We start from the raw sequence: 23,891 nt of genomic DNA, 5'->3' as shown, positions 1-23,891 counted from the left end.
TTCCATGCATAGTCAGATAGGAGATAGATAATAGATGCGAAGTATTAACCTGACACTGAGCCTCAATGTTAACTCTCTGACATGTTTCCTTATGTGGCAGAGGGGCTTTATGCCCCCCTAGACTCCTAGCCCCTGGTGTTACTGGTAACACTGCAACACCTGATGTTGATGGCATTAGGTACTGGATATTAGAATGAAATATTTGTTTCCCTTGCTTTTGTTTTAATTAATTGGAGCCAAGTTTTTTTTTCTTGATTTTTGATAAAGGGCAGACCTTTCCCTTCGCCCCGGATGGTTAAATATACTCTCATGGTTCCTCTTTTGCAGATAATAATTTGCAGGCTATCTAAGCAGATACCAGTGAGACCTTCTACCTAACTTCCCTTTACATGTAACTTCCCAATTTGTTGTATTTTAAAAGAAACTTAAAAATCTGGATGGTGGTCCACTGTAGTAGCCAACAATGTAGGACTGGGGCCCCTGGGCTTTGCAGAGGAAGCTATCCTGGAGGCCTGCTCTTGGATTCTTCCACAAATTAGCATAATCACTTTAAATTTGGCTCCTACTCTATTATCACCCTGTACAGATACAGTCATAAGTGAGGCCACATTCTCAATTCCTCCTGCGATCACTTAAGTAACATTGGGGCACGTTTACTAAGGGCTGTGCGCTAGTTTTCTGTAGGACTTTGAACGTTCTTTTGGGGGCAAACTGCTTGCGCAGTTATTGAAGAAGTGTCTGCACCGCAATTGTCGCGCACGACCCTTTCGTGGCACGGCTGCACTAGTATGCGACACTTAGTAGCGACCATTCCGGTTCTCAGTTGGATGGTGCACAACAGTTAACATGCAAAGTCCGACAGAAGTGTGTCGCACGGCCAAAGGTTAAAGGTCTACCAAAAAAAAGTTTGTGAATTTTTTATAGGGCCAGTGCAGGGAATGCCAGATTTATGAAGAACGTGAGCCCCAATTCATAAATCTGGCACACCCTGCATTGTACACAGGCAAACTGCATGCAGAGCAGTTTGCACTTCTCTTAGGCTGGCGCCACACGTGGCGCTTTTGTCTGCGTTTGCGAACCGCGACAAAGTCGCGCCCACCGGGGAGGGCCTCGGCCCGATCGCATCGGCGTTTCTATGGAAACGCCTGCGATCGGGAACGAGCCGCCGGTGTTTCGTGTTAATTTAACGCGAAACACCGGCGTCTCGTTCCCGATCGCAGGCGTTTCCATAGAAACGCCGATGCGATCGGGCCGAGGCCCGTCCCGGTGGGCGCGACTTTGTCTGCGTTTGCGTTCGCAAACGCAGACAAAAGCGCCACGTGTGGCACCAGCCTTAGTAAATTTTCCCCCTTTGTGTTTTCATTTGCAAACTTACTTTAATAGGTGATCACAGGAGGAGCTTGTGTGTTGCATTTTGAAATGCAATGCAACGCATTTGCTACCTTATAAAGCGGCCTAAGGACTGGTTGTCAACCTAAACAAAATTAGTTGTAAGAGGTGAAGGTATTATAATGATATGATTATTGATGTTTCCTTTATTGATGCATTGTTGTATTTTAGGGTGCTGTCACATGGAATCAAAGTTCAGGGCCCGATCGCATATGCATTTCTATGGATACACATGCGATTGTAACTAGTTTACGCGATCGTTGCGCTTAAACAGTGCAACGTTTGACAGCACCCTTACAGTTGTTAGCTGTGTAAGCCAAACAAAATGTATATGCAATAACAGAAGAAGATGATGGCACTCACCGGTTCCAAAGGTAGGAAAAATGTCCTTTATTGGTGGATAAGCATGCAGGGGGGTATACAAGCAAACTTCGGCAACGGCGCCGTTTCGCGCGCTGCGGCGCTTTCTCAAGCCGGCTTTGGAACCGGTGAGTGCCGTCATCTTCTTCTGTTATTGCATATGGACTCTCTCTCAAACACTGACAGAGCTCCGCCGGAAGGTCCCACCGTGATCACATTTGCCCTAGCACACAATCCTAAGTTGCGTATTAAGCTGTCAGCGATAGCATTGGGACTGTCCCCGCCAGATACACTCCCCTATTTATACTGGTCAAAATGGAAAATGAATGACCCCATGGGACACTGAAAAATGATAATAATTCTTTATTTATATAGCGCACACAGATTACGCAGTGCTGCACAGAGTTAGCAAAATCTGCCCCTGTCCCCAATGGGGCTCACTATCTAATCAACCTACCAGTGTGTTTTGGAGTGTGGGAGGAAACCGAGGACCCGGAGGAAACCCACACAAACACGGAGAGAACATACAAACTCTTTGCAGATGTTGACCCGGGAATAACCAGGGTCAAGCTAAACCAGAACAACAACAACAAAAAAATTAATAACCTAAATAATCAAAGCAGGAAACATAAAACTTAACATAATGAAATGTTAATATAATAATAGATAACCTAATAGCAATACTAGTACACAATAATAATAATAGTGGCTGATACAATCATTCGTTTCGTAGTGAGATGTGGACATTGTGGTCCTTTAGCCTTTATGCTAATGCTGTGGTCCCCGTCTTTTCTGTGCCATGTGACATCTACATATTTATAAGCTCAGCCTCTGACAACGGGTCCTTTTGTTTCCACACTCACAAAAAAAAAGACAAGCCTAGAAACATCTGGAAAGGAGAGGGTTAAGAGCGTTCTCTCTGCAGAACTGAAAACTACAACTCCCAGTGCTCCTTGCAGCAGGGCTTACATGGGACCAGCCCTCTGCCTCTGCTGCAAGAAGTAAACAAAGTCTTGTGTGGATGTCAGTGCAGTGAGGGCAGCTCTCAGTCCTTGTCCCTCTGCAGCAGCTTGGGCCAAATAATTGCCCCCTTCGACTCTCTTATTTGTTCTTTTTGCCCCCCTCCGCTCTTCCAGAACATTCCTCTCCACACGGATCAGCTCTCTTCATTCTGCACTGACACCCCTCACCAGCCTCCTCTGCCCTCCCGAGGCCCAGTACTGCTGCAAAAACTTCCCAAGCTCTTGATCATCCCATTCAATTTCGGGTAAAACCTGGTTTGATCTGGATCATTTTTTTAAACTTTTTTTTTTTTTTTTAAATTGCTACATTTTTTTTAAAAAAATTACAATTTGACATTTCTGGAGGCCACAAAGTTGCGATATGGATTGCATCCGGATGTTAAATATTCAGAGGCTCCTGGATGCGGCTGAGTATCTGGAGAGAAGGGACAGAGGTTTGTGTTATTCTGCATTGCATGGCAGGAGATGTGGTGGGGTCTGGAGGTTGTTTTGAGTTTGTGATCCCCACCCTTGTGGTGTTCTGTGTGTGTAGGGAATATGACAGATCATTGGACAAGTCCCTGCACGCTACACACAGCTCCGTGTAGAAGTTGTGGTTTTTACATGTTGCTATATATAGCTGTGTGAATGAGGAGCAGAGTTTTATTAGATTTTACTACATGGAGGCCGTAGTACAGGACTCCTGGCACCCCTGCCAGCTACAGATCACTAGGTGGTGACTCAGTTTGCACAGGGCGGGGGGTACAGAGTTCTGATTGTGAATTTCTAGGTGTATGTCACAAAGTATTCACACCCGGTGACAGGCAGAATCTGCAAATGAGTTGTATGTGTGAATACAATGTATCAAGAATGTAACTCTTAATTCTCTACTTTATAAATATTTGTGTCTCACGTGTGTGTGTGTGTAATATGTATGTGTATATATATATATACCTTCCATTAATCTGGGAAAGAAGTTTATGAGATTCAGCTGATTAACATCGGTTGATGGACTACAAGTCCTAGCATCAACACTGTCATTGTCATGGGGCAAATATTTACCCTTCATTTCTCTTCTCTGCAGAATGTGAACATGGCTACGCATCCAGCTTTCCTTCCAGCGACAGCTCGGATCTTCACAGGCTGAAGACAAAAAGGTTAAAATCCAAAAGATGTAGTAGTCTAGGAAGCAGCATAAACAGGTAAGACATGATCTAATGTGTAATATGTTTAGAGGATTAAGAGATCACACATTTACACCAGCAGAATAGTGAATGCAGCTCTGGAGTATAATACAGGATGTAACTCAGGATCAGTACAGGATAAGTAATGTCATGTATGTACAACAGTGACTGCACCAGCAGAATAGTGAGTGCATCTCTGGAGTATAATACAGGATGTAACTCAGGATCAGTACAGGATAATTAATGTCATGTATGTACACAGTGACTCCACCAGCAGCAGAATAGTGAGTGCAGCTCTGGAGTATAATGCAGGGTGTAACTCAGGATCAGTACAGGATTAGTAATGTCATGTATGTATACAGTGACTGCACCAGCAGCAGAATAGTGAGTGCAGCTCTGGAGTATAATACAGGATATAACTCAGGATCAGTACAGGATAAGTAATGTCATGTATGTACACAGTGACTGCACCAGCAGCAGAATAGTGAGTGTAGCTCTGGGGTATAATACAGGATGTAACTTAGGATCAGTACAGGATAAGTAATGTCATGTGTGTACACAGTGACTGCACCAGCAGCAGAATAGTGAGTGCAGCTCTGAAGTATAATGCAGGGTGTAACTCAGGATCAGTACAGGATAAGTAAGTCATATATGTACACGGTGACTGCATCAGCAGGATAGTGAGTTCAGCAGCAGAATGTTGACTTTAGGGGGTACTTACTCCAAGGACATTTCCCTACGTTGTACAACTCTACAGAAGTGACTGACCATAAGCATTTCCTGTTTTTCTAATTCTTAGCGTGACTGTATTTGAGCCCCCATCGGGGTAAGGTATAGCAGGCAGGATATGACATCAGCAAGTACAAAAATTTAGGAGTAGACAATGCTGGGTAAACTTGTCTCTATACTTGATGCGGCTTCTCAAAATAATAGTTTTCCCTCCGGGGTTTTGGCTTTTATTGCTGGATGTGAAGGTTTTGTCTGCAGCGAGATAAAACAAGGATTTCCTGCTGTTATTTGGGATCTTTTATGGAGTCTTGAGTTTTTGGAAAACAACAAGATTTGTGTAGGAAAGATCACATTGGAGGAATAATTTAGATGGTGTAGCTGGGCAGAGTTTGTTATGTAACCATAATGTGTAATGAGATGTATTACGTGACAAGCTCGGCTCTACTACATCTGTTTGTATAGGTTTATTTCCATTGTTATATCGCTGAGCTATGAGATCCCACATACCACAATGTTACATTCCATCATAACTCCCTTTAAACTGAAAGTTTTTAAGCAATAGACCTTAGCAGGAGAATGTTTTTAATTATTTACTTTATATTTAGCCCTTTTATTCATTGTTTCTTTTTTGCAAAGTTCCATTTTTTTTTCTAGAGGGTTAAAACTGGAGAAAAGTGACTCCAGATGGGAGATAATCTGTATCTACGTGCAGCCCAGAAAACCCAAACCCCCGCTGATGCAGATTTTCCGTTCTGCTGCGGAGCCTTTGGAGCCTTTTTTTGGCTCCGCCATCTTGGTCTGTGTGACCTCAGGAAACCCCAGTCCCGTACAGGGAGTCCTGTGATTTTATGACCCCGGAGGGGACCGGCGGGGGTGGTATTTGGGGTGGGTTACTGTACGAGCTTCATGTATCTGGCAGTAAGCAGCTTACATGTTCTCTGCGCCAGTTCCTGTTATTTTGTGTCCTGTAACCTCAAGTGAACTTCTGCTAACATACAAGATGTCCTGAGGAGCTCAGCGCCGCTACAGCGGGGTTAACCCCCTAGTAACTTTAGAGTTAGAGAGATATCAGCCTATCATGGCTCATACACTCATCATGTATCCAAGCCTAGCTTGTGTGATAGAGTCTGCTGAATAATATATCTAAGTCTATTGTGTCAGTGTTTGCTATATCTAATGCTGGAATGTGTGAAGCGGCTGAGAATCTCAACCTATTTTGGATGATACTGAGTTTCTGTATCTCATTCTATCATGTGTGATACTGTGTTCTGAGCTGTGTATCTAATCCTATAATGTGTGATACGGTCTGCTGAGCTGTGTATTTTATCCTTTCATGTGTGATACTGCCTATGGAGCTTCTGTATCTCATCCTATCATGCCTTGTACTGTCTGCTGAGCTGTGTATCTAATCCTATCATGTGTGATACTGTCTGCTGAGCTGTGTATTTTATCCTTTCATGTGTGATACTGCCTATGGAGCTTCTGTATCTCATCCTATCATGCCTTGTACTGTCTGCTGAGCTGTGTATCTATTCCTATCACGTATGATACTGTCTGAAAGCTATGTATCTAACCCAATCATGTGTGATACTGTCTGAAAGCTATGTATCTAACCCTATCATGTGTGATACTGTCTGAAAGCTATGTATCTAACCCAATCATGTGTGATACTGTCTGAAAGCTATGTATCTAACCCTATCATGTGTGATACTGTCTGAAAGCTACGTATCTAACCCTATCATGTCTGATACTGTCTGTTGAGCTGTTGTATCTCATCCTATTGTGTGATACTGATTGCTGAGCTGTGTATTTAATCATATCATGTGTGATACTGTATGTTCAGCCACTGTGTCTCATCCTATAATGTGTTATACTGTCTCTGAGATATATATCTGATGCTACCCTGTGTGATACTGCATCCTGAGCCATGTATCTAATCCTATCCTGTGCAATACCAAATTCTGAGCCGTGTATCAAATCCTTACATTTGTGATACTGAATCCTGAGCATTATCTATTCTTATCATGTTGTGTGATACTGTGCGTTGAGCTGTGTATCTAATCTTCTCTTATGTGATACAGATTACCCTGCACTACACTCCTGCCTCTCACATAATGCACATATTTATAATTAACACAGTTTCTTTTCTTCTTTTAGATCTACGCACAACGAGTTAGAGAAAAATAGGTGAGTGCACTGACTCTGGGACATGTGGGCAGGGATTTGGCATGCAGGGTTCTGAGAGAGCTGGGTGGCAGCCTATGTGGGAGTGCAGTGGAGATGACATCCCCCTTTCTGTTCCTGTCTTCTTGGATGTCTTTTTCATTCTGTTGCCCAGAATGATAATCCTATGAGGGGCATTCTTAATAGCAGCCATGTTGGTATTCATCCAGCTTTCCTGGGTACTTTCAGGACAGGTCTTTGAATTATACTCCAAGGAGTCAATGTTACAACACTGATCTATAGACAGGGGTCACTCCTCTGTTCTAGGAATGCAGGAACTATGGTGATGAGGATAGGGTCTGCCTGGGGGAGTGACAACTAATGGAATGTGGGAGGCTGAGGGCGACACAAGGGTTAAAGAGAGAAGGGGTAGGATTTATTACATACTCCCTGTATCCGGTGATTTATTAGGGTCATATCTCTAACATAACAATCTGTTCATAATCACCCTGGTGTAGGAGGAGGGGGGTCATTATAGGACAAGAGGACCCCCTTCCCATGACGTACACAAATGGTTTTGTTTCTACAAAGTTTATAGGACTTTAGTGCTTCAAGTCCTGAAATGACATAATGTGCCTCATACCTCAATTGTAGGACTGTGTGCCTCATCTTAACCCTGTGCCTCTTACCTCCATTATAGGAGCGTGTACATGAGAACATATAACACACATTGCTATATGTTTAGGCTAGTATGTAGCAAAATGAGGTCCATGTCTCTTTAAATCATGCTTCATCCGTCCGCCTGGCACTGGGAGTCACATTTGGCAGCACAGAGTGTTATACGGACAGACCAGGCGGAGTACGGGCGGATCGCCAAGGGTGTTCTGTACAGATAAAGAGTTGGAGTAAATTTCCTTGTCACGCCAGTAACTATTTTGGAAATAAAAAAAAGAATTAGTAAATGTAGTGGCGTGATATGCCCTGAGACCCCTTTAAGCCTGTGTCCACCTCCTGCTATTAAAGGTCTTCTCCAACCAAACGTATTTAATTACCCTGACAGTGCTGTTCTGTTCAGTAAAAATCAGGTTAATCAGATATTCAGGTATGGAGTGTCCCTTTAAATGGGTTTATACTTTGTATCAAAGCAGTAACATTGTAACACTGCTGGTTTCAGGGATTGATCTTGTCTGGTATATGATCCATCTCCTAAAACCTGGCCCATAATATACTGTGTTTTGCCCATAAATTACCTAAGTGGCCAACTATATTATTTTGTAGGTGTAATGACTTTGGCAAGACTCCACAGATCCCATGTGACCATTGTATCTACTCTCTTATTTGCAGGAGGGCTCATTTACGACTCTGTCTTGAACGACTAAAAGACCTCATACCCCTAGAGCCTGACAGCTCCAGGCACACTACCCTGGGACTACTCAACAAAGCTAAACTGCACATCAAGGTAAGGGCAGCAGGTGTCGTGTATATATATTGAATACCCCTTTAAGGGAACCTGTCGGCAGGTGTGACCATAAAGAATGCAGCCCGAGTTACGTATTGTCCCTGCAGCACTGTGATGTATGGATTTATATTCCAGGATTGTAGCTTTGCCAAATGAACTGTGGGTGTATTCTCACACTGATGTACTCATAGCATTGAACTGCTCCTCTCGCCTAAGAGTACAAGCTGCATTAGAAGGCTTCTGCTTGAACCCTACAGCATTCACTCAGAGCACCATTTTGAATCTAAATGTACAGAGCACAGCAGTGTGAGGACAAACCCCCAGTGCACTTTGAGAAGCTGTAATCCTGTAAATAGAAATCCATTTTCACAGCTTTGGTTGTTGAGGGAATCTCTAAATGCTCATTTTGTTATCTATTTCCCTGCAGAAACTTGAAGACACGGCTCGAAAGGGTCAACATCAGCTGGAAGTGCTGGAAAGGGAACAGCGGTTTTTGAAGAGGAGGTTGGAGCAGCTACAGGGCTGTGCAGAGCCTGAGCGGGTGCGGGCAGACAGTGTCGGATCCAGCATGTCATCTGACCGGTCTGACTCAGAACGAGGTAAGATTGGTGACTGTTCCTACAAGGCGGGACACCCACAGAAAAAAAAGTGTCCAAATCATGAGGATTGTGAAGTCAAAAAGCTGCAAAATAGGTGTTTGGGAACATTTCTGCGCCACTCACATGACTTGGGTGGGAAAGTGGTCGCAATGGATGTACACCAGTTACATTAAAGGAAACTTTAAAAAAAAAAATTGGAAAAATTTTTGCAGTCTTACACGAGTATGGGGGTAGAACCGAAATGATTACATTTCTTGGGACAGAAGTGTTAGACTTAATGTAACACAGAATTCAATAACTAGCAATGGAAGTTCCCCCATGATACATCCCCCTTGTATTACATTGGTGGAGGTCCTAGGAGTAACGTTGGAGGTTTGTGTTAGGTGCTCACCATAACTCATGTTCATATTCCTTTTCTTACACAGAAGAGATTGAGGTGGACATCGAAAGCACAGAGTTCTCCCATCTGGAAGTGGACAGTTCTAGTAGCACCAGCATCAGCGACCTGGAGGACCACAACAGTCGGCAAAGCTTGGGCAGTGATGAGGGATATTCCAGCGCTAGTATCAAGCTGCTCTACCACTCATAAGAGCCCAGGGCTAGCGGCAGTGGATTGGACTGACTGGCCGCGGTCCTCCCTATGGTGCACACTTAGATTCAATCAATATTTTCCTTCCTTAAGGTCTCCAATCATGAACGGAGTTGGACGTCTTAGGGGATTTTCTTCTGTTTTGCTGGACCAAAATCCAAAAACCAGCTCCTTCTCCTCTTCTTCAATGACATAAGGGCATTTTTTTTTAGCACAACTGGAAGATCTGCCTAGGGTATTATCATTTCCATACAGATCGGAAGCTTTGGTGGTGACCTTCATCGTCACGTTCTTTGCCTTAATCCGGCATGTCAGAAGACTTTTCTATTAACTTACCATGTAATGGTGTAAAACAAAAAGACCTTCTTCGTGATCAACGGAGTGTCCTCGCCTCTGGGTCACGGAGCATTCCGGAAAAACCTATTGCTAGTCTCTAGAACCTTCTCATGATGGTCTTTAAAACTTGTTCAGTCTACCAGCATAAATTTTCTTCACTTGCATCAGCCTGAGGGCGAGTTTACAAAAAGTTCATCCAGACTCTCCAAAGTGGGTCACCAAAGACTTGGTAAACCGTCATGTATGAAGCGTATAATAGCCACATCTAGTGACTGTGTGATGTGCTTGGTGACCAGGTGATGTCTGGATGTTTTATTCTTTACTGAAATATTTTTATTTTTGGTTTCTCTACTCTACGAGCCCCAGCATGGCCCTTTGTTACAGCATGCAAAGAACCTATGGCACTTTGTCTGTAAAATCACCACCTGAGTCGGTCCTATGTTGGTTTCTGTCTCCGTTTTAACAATAAATCTGATTACTAGGGCAGCATGAGATTGAGGCTTTGCCTGACTTGACTGGTGACTAAGGAGAGGGGCTTGACAGCTCCTATAGTATCTTCCCCAATATGATTGACCAACAGCAACTGCAGTAGTCAAGACCATGCATCCATCTCAGACTGCATTACTAATAAGATTTAAAAAAAAATTTATTTCATAGGTGGAGATGCCTTTAAATTTAGAGTTTTTGTTCATTTTGCTTCATGACATACATATTTCATGCATGAGGATACATCAATGCACCATCTCCACTGGAACAAATAGACACCATTTCCTGGTGATTTTTCCTCCTTTAAATTGTAATATCTGGATTTGACCACTTGAAGGTTTTTAAAAGACACTCTTATGTTTAAAGGGAATCCGTCAGCAGGTTTGTACGTATTTCTATGTAATCAGACGCAGAGAGCTAAGAGCACAGCAGTATGAGGACAAGTCCCTAGTGCACTTTTTCAGTTTTTTCAGATTCCTGTAACTGGTCAAATTTGCTGACGGAGTCCCCATTCCCCTAAATAACCATGTGACCATCTTGAATCAGAAGGACCCCTTTAATTTCTTATGCTACCAATTAGGGAGAGTTACATATGCACTGATCCATTACTTATGGAAAAAATGAAAACTAATTGTAGCTTTCAGTGTAAGGTCGGTCGTTCAGTGTGCGGCTGCTATTAGAAGTCCCTCGCACTGGCCGCTAGACAAGTAAATGTTCAACTTTGTAAGTTGCGCAATGTTGTGATCCATTCTTTTTTTGCCGTCTCACCATGCGGTGAGAGGAGATATTTTAGTGTAGGAGGGGGGGTCTGCTCCTGCACTTCCATAGACTAAACCTCCAGGCTTATACCTGCAGCAGTGTTTTTACTGTATTTACCACTGTATTAATGATAGTGCCCTTTAAAAAGGTCTCTTTAAGGTCCCCTTAAATCTGCAGTTAATGATTAGTTTTCTAGACTCACTGATGTGAAATGCAAGTCGGGTGGTAGGCCATGGCCAACTATGAGAGATCCCATGATAGCTCCATTAATCTGGATACCTTTATATTCTTAAAGGGGATGTCCACAATTTAAAAAAAAAACATGGCTGCTTTCTATCAATAACAGCACCACACTGGTCTTTCAGGTTGTATCTGGTATTACAGCTCAACCTCATTCACTTTAATATAGGAGAGCAACAATAGCAGGTACAACTAGACAGATGTGTTACTGTATTCAATAGCAAGTTGTCATGTTTTCATAATGCTTTAATTTATTTCACAGCTTCATGAATAACTTACCGTTTTATGTACACAGCTCCTGTGCAGACCTGATTCTGCTGTCAGGGGTTCACTCTTACTAATTTCCAACAGACTGTAAAAAAAGGAAGCAGATAGAAGTGAGTAACAGGCAACTATGAGTTTTTTTTTTAGCTTATAACTATGGAAACACATTGCATTCTAATGAAGCTGTGTACACAAAACGGTAAGAGTCATTTTTAATTGATGCTAATTGCAAAGTTTTTTTGTGTATGTGAATGCATTGGAGCATTGAAAAGGTTAGTTCCAAAATTCTACCTACCCCATCTGCGAACATTAACACTCATTGACAATATTTCTTCATAGAAGAAAAGTCCAGTGGGAAGGGAGAAAAAAAAATCAAACTGAAAATAAACTGCAGATTATTCTTAAAAAAAATTCCTTTTTATAAATGATTTATAATAGTTAAATTCCCCCTTGTGTCTTCATCTAATGGATGTGCCTTAGCTGGTGAAAATCTGTCAACTACATGCAACATGGGAAGCCATTTTCGAAGGTTCACCAGTAACATGTGACCTTACTGAGCCGCGGGGCGTGCCATACCTCATGCCTCAGTTATACTACTACTAGTTCCTAAGTGGACCTCAGGTTGAAAGCAGTGACATGAGGCCTACGATATATATTGGAACATAACAAAATGGATTCCTATGGTTCTACTTAGATTGCAGATTATAAATGGAAAAAAAATGATCTTATCCCTTAAAAAAAATGTTGTTTTTATTAAGTGATGTAAATGCAGTAATCCCGGGTGTTATCCCTCGCTGTGTGTCCATCATGTGCCCCATCCTGGTGCTAAACTCAAAGAACTTTACTTTTTATTTCACAGGTTTTTTCTTTCTGTCCTGCACTTTTGTTTGTGTTGTTTTTCTTGATTATTTACTATTTATGCAAATGTACATTTATCTCATACATTTCACTGCTTCTTTGGCAAGTGCTAGACAACTAGTGCTACCCAAATTGTGTGCCGCGGCTTCTGTCTACTAACAAACTTATCTCCATTACCATAGACTGTTGTGCTATTTTGAGGGAAACTGTCAGCAGGTGCGGCCATGCAGACTGCAGCCAGTGTTATGTACTGTCCCTAGAGAGATATGTAATCATACATTTGTGTATGTTGTTTTTAGCAGCAGAACTGTGAAATATGGATTAATATTCCTGGATTGTAGTCTCTCCAAGTGCACCAGGGATGCCCTCACACTGCTGTGCTCTATGCACCATCTAGACAGTGTTATGTATTGTACCTGGAGAGCTGTGTAATCAGACCTTTGTGTATGTTAGTAGCAGCAGGACTGTGAAATATAGATTTATATTCCAGGTTTGGAGCTTCTCCAAGTGCACTAGGGGTTTCCTCACACTTGCTGCAGACAATTAAAGTATTATACCTGAAGTTATGTGCAATTATAACATTGTGTATATTTTTAGTAGCAACAGAATTTATATTCCTTGATTGTAGCTTTTCCAAATACACTAAGGCAGTGATGGCAAACCTTTTAGAGACCGAGTGCCCAAACTACAACAAAGACCCGCTTATTTATCGCAAAGTGCCAACACAGAAATTTAATTTGTGATTTATACTCCATGCTCTGTCACAGTTTTCATTGATACCAGCACCCTGAGGCACCAATATAGCAGAAAATAGTCCCAGGTACAGCTGTCACTTTAAAATAGCTCTGTGCACAGCAAGTCCTGGGCTGTCTGGGACTGCAGGAAGATACCTGGAGTCATCTCTGGTGATGGCCTGAGTGCCCACAGAAAGGGCTCCGAGTGCCACCTCTGGCACCAGTGCCATAGGTTAGCCATCACTGCACTAAGGGCTGTAGGGAGCACCGCAGAGTGAGGACAGATTGAAGAAGCTACAATCATGGAATATAAATATGTATACATGTACCGCAGTCCTGTTGCTACTAACTAAATGAACAAAGGTATGATTACACATCTCTCCAGGGCTAATACATAACACTTGCTGCAGAGAGCACAGCAGTGTGTGGACAACCACCAATGCACTTGGGGAAAATACAATCCTGCAATATAAATCCATATATCACAGTCCTGCTGCTACTACATACACAAGTTCTGATTACAGATCTCTTTAGGGACAATACCCAACTTACCCAAGGACAATACTGAACTTTAGCAGTGTGAAGACACAATGCTGGAATATATAGCACAGTCCTGCTGGTATTAACAACATATACAAAGGTAATGATAACTCCTCTTTCCTGGGACAAATTGTATTGACAATTTGTTTGCTATAGCCGCTCACACGATTCTGGGCACCTGGTTGTCTTGCTCTGATCTTAGGAAAAAGCCTCAAATCCCTGCAAGTTCTCATCATCTGATGCATTTATTCAGATAATTTACCCCACAATAGGTCATATATTTATTACCACCACAGCCAGTAGGGGGCATCACAAAGGGGGCTTCAGCTAATATGGGAGATGCCAATGTGGTGCAGCCTTGACTAAAGTAGGGCAAATCCAACCCAAATATTTATTATATATTATAATTATTTTGTATAAAATGTCTAATTTTCTAATGATCTATTATATTTTTACTAATGATATTCAGGGAAAACAAAATTGAATTGGGTCATAACTTAAAGGGGAGCCCCACCTAAAAGGAAATGGCACACCCACCCCTATACTGCAGCTTATCACACCCCATTAATCCTGAATCTGGATTTGTGTATTTATATGATCGGAAGACTTGAAGGGACATTCCAGTGTTTCCAGGAAACAGCGCCACTCCTGTCACCTGACTGTGTCTGGTATTACAGGTCCTTTTATTTTAGTGGAGAAGAGAGGCGATACCTGACACTCCTGCGTAGAAAATTTATGAGATTTTCTTATCCTCCTGGAAACCCTTTTTAATTTTGAGGTGAATAATAAGACGCCATACTTGTTGATGCTAAAACAAGGATTTTTTCCTGGATGAGGCTTTTTCCAGTGAAATGCGAATGTACTTTTATTAAAACACCCTTTGCTTACCATTTTAGTGTTGCTGGAAAGTGGTGCTAAGATACTACTTTAGGGGGATTTCGTCCCCCCAGTTTTTCATGAAGAAAAAATGTAAAGGGCAGTTCCAGTTTCCCAAAAGTATTTAAAAGGTTCCATATTTTGTCCTATATTGAGAACTGGTATCTAGAACCGGCAGTATTGTGCCTTCTTCCATTACCATTTACTGTACAGAGAATCTGAAATATTTGCTCCATCCTGAGCAAATCTTTAACATGCTGCAGGACAATATACAGTATTTTTAAAGATCAATACAGACTGGGACTGGAATTGCCCTTTAACCATCATTAGGCCTCAATGATACAGACTGAGCCTATTTTTTATAGTGACTGCTTGTTCATAGCAACCAATCAAGTCTCTGCTTTCATATCATATTCTGCTCTGGTAATATGAAAGCTGCTCTGTGATTGGCTGTTATGGAAAGCAGGCCTAGTTTCCTTGCAAGGCTGTCTAGATTAGTGAGGCCTGTTGTTTTTTAAGGTCCAAATCATATCGGTGACTGACCTCCACCCAAAAAAACACAGCATTAAATGACTAAACTTCTAAAATAGAGGCGACTTTCACACGCTAATAATGATTTTACAAATATCCCGATGTCCCTTCTCTTTTTAATATGTTCTGTGTAAAGAAAAAATAATCCCCCCCTCATTGCTACAGAAATTATTGAAAATGCCTAAATTATTGCTCAATTCCTTCATTATTTTATTTTATTCTTGTAGCTTTTTTTTTTTTTTTTTACGTCTTACGTAATACTGGTGCGAAACCAATGAAAAGAACAAAATAAAATTTAAAAAAAACATCTTTATTTCTTTTGTCTGGTTTTACTTCCCTTCTTTTCTTTATTCGTCATTCGTAAGAGTTGACTCTTTATAAAAAAAAAAAAAAACACAGTATAGTAAAGGGGTTTTCCACCACGTTCCATGACGGCCCCCACCTGGAGGATGCTCCTATATCCTGTAGGGACAGGAAGCGCAAGAGATAAAAAGCTCCTCCCTAGCACCCAACACCAGTGTCTTCCTGTCCCTTCGGGATATAGGATGCAAGAGAGTCTCCCTAGGGAGACACGTGATTTCTTTTACTTTTTACTTTAATGGGTTCCGCCTCACAACCGAGTGGGGGGAACACCAAAATGTACCTCCTCCCCGCCCCCCGTTCTGCCAGCCCAACCAACGGTCCCGGGAGACCAATGCTGGGTGGTTGCGGGGGGGACATGCAGCGGTACCTGTGCTGGGGCCCTTTTCTCTGCTGGAGGACCGGTGTGTGAGGGGCATCGGTCCTCGGCGGTGAGGGGTTCCGGCTCCGGTAGGGTGTTTACGTGCGCGTGCACGTGCTGCTTGTGTGCGTGGTCCGGGATGGCCGCGTACCGGAAGTCGGCCGCAGACGCGACTTCCGGTATACACGTCAGAGCGACAGGGTCGCGTCATTGGGGGCGGACCCGAAAGCCGGCTCCGTGGACGCATGCGCAGTCCAGGAGCCCGATCGCTTCCTGTTTTAACCGGAAGGGGGAGGAGGGACGAGCCTCTCCAGAACGCGGGAGAAAATCAAATTTAAGCGTTCCTGGAAGGAAAACCTAGTCGGTGGCTCTGGTGCTTCCAGCAAAATGGCTGATGACGCATCCAACCTGTTCCAGGTCCTGGTACCCGTAAGTACAAGCCCTGGGCTGACCTCTTCTCTCTCACCATACATTTCATACCTGTTATTAACTGTTATCATGTATGCTTCTCTTAGGGAAAAGAGCAGAAAGAACCTAAAGAGAAAGAACAGAGAGAGAGAGATAAACCCCTTAAAAAACCCTCTAAAAGATGTGGCTTATGTAGTTCTAAATTACCAGAGGACTATAGGAAAAGCCTGTGTTCAGATTGTCTGACCAAAATTTTAAAAGAGGAAAGGTCGTCATTAATGGACGAAATAAGGTCCGCAATAAAGGAAGAAGTTTCCTCCTCTATTGCTGCTCATTTACCCGAACCACCTAGGAAAAAACCTAGATACGTTCAGTCTTCCTCTTCTGATCAAGACTCAGATTTTCCTTCCTGTTCTTTAGATGATAGACCGGAAGAAAGTCTAGAGGGGGGACATTCAAAAGATCAGGGGCACACAAAGTATTTGTTTGCGTCCGAGGATCTAGACAGCTTATTAAAAGCCTTGAGGAACACACTAGAAATAGAGGATGTGTCTGAACCAACCTCTGTACAGAGTGATCTCTTTGGGGGACTCAAATACAGAAAGAAAAGTTTCTTTCCTGTAATTGGCACACTAAAAGACTTAGTGTTATCTGAATGGAAGGAGCCAGAAAAAAGAATTTCTATCCCCAAAGAATTCCGAAATAGATTACAATTTGAGGACAATACTTTATGGGAGGAAATACCTAAAGTCGACATTCAAGTGGCTAAAGTAGTAAAAGACGGATCTCCCATTTGAAGATAGTGCCCAATTAAAAGACCCCCTTGACCGTAAATCTGATGCCTTACTTAAAAGGGCTTGGGAGACGTCTTCTTTAAATATTAAGACCAACATTGCCTCCACTTCTGTCGCCAGGACTTTATATTTTTGGTTGTCAGAATTGGAATCACACCTGGTTAATAAAACCTCTAGGGATTCCATTATAGAGTCTTTACCCCTCCTCAAATCTGCCACAGCCTTTTTAGCAGATGCTTCTGCTGAAGCTTTAAGGTTTTCGGCCAAAGAGGCGGCCTTAACCAATTCTGTCCGGAGATCTCTCTGGCTAAAACAGTGGGGTGGGGATACGAAATCTAAGTCTATGCTCTGCGGTATCCCATTCCAAGGTGAATTTTTGTTTGGCAGCGAATTAGATTCTATACTAGAAAATGCTGCAGACAGGAAAAAGGGGTTTCCGATTAATAGAATTCCCCCTAAAAAACCTTCCTTTCCCTTTCCCTTTCGTTCCTCCAGGGAAGAGAAACCTCCCTTTAGGGGCAAAGGAAAGACAGGTAGATGGAGCTACACAAAAGGAGGCTCAGGTCGAGGGTTTTTCTCTAACCCCGACCACAAGCAGAGGAAACAATGACGTACAGGTGGGGGGGAGACTTTCCCATTTCAGGCCCGAATGGGAAAAAATCTGCCAAAACCCTTGGATTCTCCAGACCATCCAGTCAGGTTACAGGGTAGAATTTCTCCATATTCCCCCACAACATTTTCAGAACCCAAATCTTCCAGAAAGTCAAACTCTCCATCTCTGGACCAACATCCAACAATTGCTTCGGATGGATGTGATTGTTCCAGTCCAGGAGATAGAAAAAGGGGAAGGATTTTATTCCCCTCTTTTTTTGATAAAAAAACCCAATGGGTCTTACCGCCTAATTATAAATCTAAAAAAACTAAACAAATTTATAAAGTACAAACACTTCAAGATGGAGTCGATAAAGTCAGCGACCCCCTTGATAGGAAAAAATTATTTTCTTTGTACGATCGATCTAAAAGACGCGTACTATCACGTCCCTATTTGCCAGGATCACCAAAAATACCTAAGATTCACAGTTCGTTCCCCGGGGGGAAAAATACTTCATTTTCAGTTCAAAGCCCTACCATTCGGGATCTCTTCGGCACCCCGTATTTTTACAAAAATTATGGCAGAGGTAGTGGCCCACCTAAGATTGAAGGGCATAATTATAGTTCCTTACCTAGACGACCTTCTTCTAGTTGCAAAGACCAAATCAGACCTAAAGACCCACCTTCAGTTAGTCATAGGTCTCCTCCAGGACTTAGGTTGGGTCATAAACAGGAAAAAATCAGATTTAAAACCAGAGATGGTGAAAAAATTCCTAGGGGTAAAACTAGATTCTGTGAAGCAGTGTTCTTTCCTACCGTTAGAAAAGATCCAAAAAATAAAGGAAAACATAAGTCTCTTCCAAAGGAAAGAGTCGTGCAGCATGCGAGCAGCTCTGAGTCTTCTGGGCCTTCTGACGTCCTGTATCCAGTGCGTGTCTTGGGCTCAGAACCACACAAGGACTATGCAGGCTTGGACTATCCGGGTGTGGGACAAAAACCCTCTACATCTAGACCACAAGGTAAAGATTCCCCTTTTAGTCAAACATTCACTATCATGGTGGAAGAGTCCCATAAACTTAAAGAAGGGAGTTTGGTGGAATCCAAACCCAATCTTAACAATTCAAACAGACGCAAGCCTGTCAGGTTGGGGGGCTGCGTTGGCAGGCCACTATTTTCAGGGTCAGTGGGACAGCCAGACTTGTTCTAGGTCCTCAAACTTTCGGGAGTTAAAGGCAGTCCTAGAAACATTCAAAAAGGGCCACTTGCATATAAAAAATCAACACATAAGAATCCTCTCTGATAACACTACTACAGTAGCTTATTTGCGCAGGCAAGGGGGCACAAAGTCTAAATCTTTGTCTGAGTTATCACATCAAATTTTTAGGTGGGCAGAAACACACTTTCTATCCCTCTCAGCTATCCATCTCAAAGGTACAGAAAATATAGAAGCGGACTTCTTAAGCCGGGTTACATTAGATCCTCATGAATGGTCTTTAAACCCACAAACTTTTGGGGAAATCTGTCATATCTGGGGGACCCCAACCATAGATCTTTTCGCAACCTATCTAAATAATAAATCCCCTAAATACTTTTCTTTAGACCATAGGGGCTCTCCTACGGGGTTAGATGCCTTCAGTCATACATGGGGGTCGGGGTTAGTCTATGCCTTCCCTCCCATACCTCTAATTCCCAAAATCTTGCAGAAACTAAGATCAGAACGGGCATTATTAATCCTTATTGCTCCATTCTGGCCAAAAAGAAGTTGGTTCCCGGTTATTCAGGAACTAGCTATAGATAATCCTGTTCATCTTCCTTATCGTCAGGATCTTCTTCTACAGGGTCCACTGTTTCATCAGGACGTGCGACATCTAAAGCTTACGGCCTGGATCCTGAGAGGGCATACCTAATGACCAAAGGCCTTTCTACCGGAGTGATCGACACTATTCAAGCAAGCAGGAAACCAGTGACTAACGCTATTTATGCCAAGATCTGGAAAAAATTCTGTACTTGGTGTGGGGATTATCCTCCTTCTCCAGGAAATCCAAACTTAGGCCAAATTTTAGATTTCTTACAGGCCGGGTTTTCTCTAGGTCTTAAACCAAGCACCCTTAAGGTCCAGATTTCGGCTTTAAGTATATATTTTGACCTTCCCTTAGCAGATCACAGATGGATCAGGAGATTCATTAAGGGCTGTTCCCGTATTAAACCACGTATACACAACCCGGTCCCTTCTTGGGATCTCTCTCTGGTCCTGAATATTCTCACAGAGCCCCCCTTTGAGCCTCTGGATTCTGCAAACATAAAAATCCTCACATTTAAAACTATCTTCCTGATAGCAATTACCACAGCACGCAGATTGGGTGAAATCCAGGCCCTCTCTCGCAGAGAACCCTTTTTAAATATCTTAGATGACAAAATAATTCTCAAACTAGATCCCCTCTTCCTCCCTAAAGTTGTGTCTGAATTCCACCGTAAACAGGAAATTATTCTTCCCTCCTTCTGTGCTAATCCTAAATCTGAACGGGAAAGGAAGTGGCAAACCTTAGATGTTAGGAGATGTGTTCTCTTTTACTTAGAAGCAACAAAAGAGTGGTGTAAAGATTCCAGTTTACTAGTTAACTTTGGGGGAAAGAATAGAGGGTTGAAAGCCTCAAAGGCAACCTTAGCCAGATGGATAAAATCCACTATATCTCTCTGCTACAAGTCCACAAACACTTCCCTTCCGGGGGATATTAAAGCCCATTCCACTAGGGCCATGGCGACATCCTGGGCGGAAAAAAGGGGTGCATCTCTGGACCAAATATGCCGAGCAGCAACGTGGTCAAGTTCCTCGACATTTGCAAAGCACTATCGGTTGGATATTGCCTCCCAGGAGGACCTGGCATTCGGCAGGAAAATCCTGCAGGCGGTGGTCCCTCCCAAATAATGGGGTAATCTGGTAAGTCTCCAGGTGGGGGCCGTCATGGAACGTGGTGGAAATATGGAATTAGACTTACCGGTAATTCGGTTTCCACTAGTGACCATGACGGCCCCCCATTATTTCCCTCCCTTTCTTCCTTCTTGGAGATGGTTCTATGTGAAATTCCTTGCACTTGCATCCTTCCGGGTGGTACTTTGGTAGACACTGGTGTTGGGTGCTAGGGAGGAGCTTTTTATCTCTTGCGCTTCCTGTCCCTACAGGATATAGGAGCATCCTCCAGGTGGGGGCCGTCATGGTCACTAGTGGAAACCGAATTACCGGTAAGTCTAATTCCATATTTCTGATTGTTAGTAAAATTCACACGTTGCGTTTTGTCCTGCGTTTGAAACGCATTAAAACAATAACGCATGTGGTAACAAAACGCATGTGTTAACAATGTGTTTTGTTAACGGAAACGTTAACAGTAATGTAATTAGACAAATTACCTCATCTCAGCTGTTGTAATGTGTTTTAAAATGCAATGAAAATGCAACCAAAGCGCAACGTATAAATGCGCCCTAAGGTTTCTCCACGTGTTCTGTGCTTTTGCAGAACTTGCACTTGCATTGACCCATTGTAATCAACAGACTTTTTCAGACTTGAATTTCTTTTCTCACATACACACGTGTGTTTTAAACGCGCATTTAAATCTCAACATTCTCTACTTTTGCAAGTCATGCACGTGAAAAACGCACCATACAAGTCTATGGAGATGCATCAAAACCGCATTGCAATCTGAGACACATGCAAGTGCAATGCGTTTTTCACTGATTAATTGCCATAGAAAAGATAGATTTCAGTTTTGAGTCTTCTTCACCGAGACACTGAACAAACGGACTAAAAATTGATTGAAATCTTGAAAGATGTCAGTTTTTCACTGACCGAACCCTGATCACACTCTGGTCAGACGACTCTGATGTGATCTGCAACACAAGTGTGAAAGAGGCCTAAGGGTGATGCCACGTGGCGGTGTGAATGTGTTTTTGGCCCGTTTTTAAGCATTGTGTCAAAAAATGCATGCGTTTTTTGAAAACTCATCAGTAATTCAAACATGCATGCGTTTGACGGAATGCTTAAAAACAGGCCAAAAACGTGTTCAGAACGCCACGTGTGGCATCACCCTCAGGGCGCGTTCACACGTTGTGTTTTGGTTGCGTTTTCATTGCGTTTGGAACGCATATACAACAGCTGATGTGAGGTAATTTGCCTAATTACATTACCGTTTCCGCAATGTTAATGCATGCGTTAACAAAATGCATGTGTTAACGCTTTGTTAACGCATGTGTTAACATTGCGTTTACGATGCGTTTTGTTAACGCATGCGTTAACAGTGATGAAATTAGGCAAATCACCTCTCCTCAGCTCTTGTATATGCGTTTCAAACGCAATGAAAACACAGGTCAAAACGCAACGTGTGAACGCGCCCTCAGGTTCAAGGCTTTGCTAAAAAGCAAAAAATTGTGACATGCTGGTGTGTGCAACCTCTTGCAGTATCGTCTTTCCTGTTAGGTTTTTATACCCATGTTTTAAAGGAAAAAAGGCTTTAAACCTATTGAGCCGAGAGCCCATCAGACTCATTTGCATAATTTTATGAGCTTTTTTGGTAAAAAAAAAAAAAACGGGCATAAGAAACTAAATGAAGAGTACGGTAGATCCTGCCAGAGGACACACACACCTCCATGTCTGTGTGCTTGGGTTACAATCCTTAATCCTGGTGGTAGATGTCCTTTAATTTATTTATTTTATTTTTTTTTAGAGGGTTTTAACTACAACTCCAGTGGCATCTCCTTGGTTTTTGATGCTTTTGGTCTTGTTGGACAATATGTCCCATTGGTTGTGCTCGTGACCACTGAGCCAGTACCAAGATATTGTGGTCTTGTGCTCAGGGGTGGATTTGTCATTCTGTAACCCAAAAGTAGTTATGTCTGGAGGCCCTCCTATTGCACAGCTCCGCTATATCCTATGCCTGCCACTAGACTTTGAAGTATGCATTCTCTTAAGATTAACCTGAATCTCTCCACTGTGTGAAGCCCCTCTATCAATAGGACCCCAAGTAATTGTACTGGTTGTGTAATGGGTAAATCGGCCCCTGCTTGGATCAGGGATCAGCACAGTGGTCATGTGCAGAATGAACAGGATGTCAGCATTTTGGTTCTTTTTTTCTACATAAAAAGCTTCCACACAGCAAAAAAAATTAAACCTGAGCCAGCTCTTGCTTTTTTTCCCCAAAGCATTTTTCATCACCTGACATTATTGGCCCTATATGATCACTAGAGCATACGGCATCTAAGAAGTTAACTCAGAGCCGTTGAGTGGCATGTTCGCTGGATAATACAGAAGGCACCACTGCATCATCAGTTTTGATGCAATAGTACATTTTATAATAAGGCTCCCAAGTTATAAGGAAAAGTACAGAGAGTCATCATGTAAATACATGATGGGTGCTGGAGATCCTCCATGCACTGAAGAACTAAAGGTCCTTTCCTCCTCCGAGATGCTTCACAGGGCAAAATGCAAAACTGAGGGGCAATGGCAGACAACAGCGAGACATAGATATATCCACTCACCTTGTCAAATGATGTATTTGGCTCCACATCAATCCAGTTTGCAGAATTTAGGTGCATGACTATGTATAGAGTTAGTAAAAATGTGACATCTCAGAAATACAGAACTCGCAGTAACAAGTCAAATGCTTAAGCAATCAGCGCCAGTACCAAATGGATCTAAATCTCTGATATAATAATCATTCTTTAGGCCAAGGATACAGGGGTACCGAGAGCTGCCAGCGAGGCATGACATAATATACAACTACAGAACATGATAGGTTTTTAGGGAAAAGGGTTTGGTGAAGTTGGGCACACAGGGTAAGTTGGTGCCTCTGTATTATATTCAGGTAAGTAATTATACAACATTCAAACACTGCTAATGGAATGGGAAGGCATCCCACTTTATGGTTCGGGGGCCACTGGGACCCATGTAGGCAATTCCTAGCCTGCCTCACCTCATATAGACAAGGCTGCGATTTCTGGCCATTGCCCTCTGGTGTAGGATATACCAAGGACAAAACCCAAGATATTACACAACGAACGCCAGACACACAGCTGATACTTCATTGTGCAGCACAAATTCTTCAAAGATTAGCACAAATCCGATGCTTAACATCTTACCGCTTGCACTCAGCTGTTTCAGCTAATGAGAAATCATCTATTTCTGTCTCCCCTGTGCAAGGACAAACTGGAAGCACTTCAAGAAAGGAGGAAAGATTATGCTGAATAATCCACAATGAATGAGAGGCAACAACGTAACATCACAGAGCACACA

The 23,891-nt window shown here is 42.6% G+C and overlaps 1 protein-coding gene and 1 long non-coding RNA gene across 8 annotated transcripts in view; one reads left to right on the top strand and one right to left on the bottom strand.

The window, feature by feature from the left end:
• MXI1 (MAX interactor 1, dimerization protein) overlaps positions 1-15,406 on the top strand; it is a 19,586-nt gene extending 4,180 nt beyond the window's left edge. Inside the window, exons 1-6 of one of the 2 annotated variants that reach the window (XM_072131070.1) lie at positions 2,738-3,205; positions 3,835-3,952; positions 6,821-6,850; positions 8,171-8,285; positions 8,713-8,884; positions 9,310-15,406. In XM_072131070.1, coding sequence (XP_071987171.1) covers positions 3,133-3,205; positions 3,835-3,952; positions 6,821-6,850; positions 8,171-8,285; positions 8,713-8,884; positions 9,310-9,473 — 672 coding nt within the window. In that variant the 5' untranslated portion in view covers positions 2,738-3,132 and the 3' untranslated portion in view covers positions 9,474-15,406. Of the gene's footprint in view, positions 1-2,737; positions 3,206-3,834; positions 3,953-6,820; positions 6,851-8,170; positions 8,286-8,712; positions 8,885-9,309 lie in introns of those variants that run through there. The other variant, XM_072131069.1, reaches the window with a different exon arrangement.
• On the bottom strand, positions 3,006-23,891 carry LOC140106568 (uncharacterized). 6 transcript variants are annotated; one of them, XR_011850810.1, is made up of 6 exons: positions 23,572-23,683; positions 23,138-23,196; positions 11,574-11,646; positions 7,516-7,756; positions 3,813-3,893; positions 3,006-3,186 (listed from the first exon to the last, which is right to left on the bottom strand). It is a non-coding gene; the product is annotated as an uncharacterized lncRNA (long non-coding RNA). The 6 variants fall into 6 exon arrangements; XR_011850809.1 differs by having other exon boundaries at positions 7,516-7,710; XR_011850812.1 differs by lacking the exons at positions 23,138-23,196; positions 23,572-23,683 and adding an exon at positions 23,738-23,891 and having other exon boundaries at positions 7,516-7,710.

This window comes from Engystomops pustulosus, chromosome 11 (genome assembly GCF_040894005.1).
Source record: "Engystomops pustulosus chromosome 11, aEngPut4.maternal, whole genome shotgun sequence".
Lineage (NCBI taxonomy): Eukaryota > Metazoa > Chordata > Amphibia > Anura > Leptodactylidae > Engystomops > Engystomops pustulosus.
This window is presented reverse-complemented; position numbering and strand designations above follow the sequence as displayed.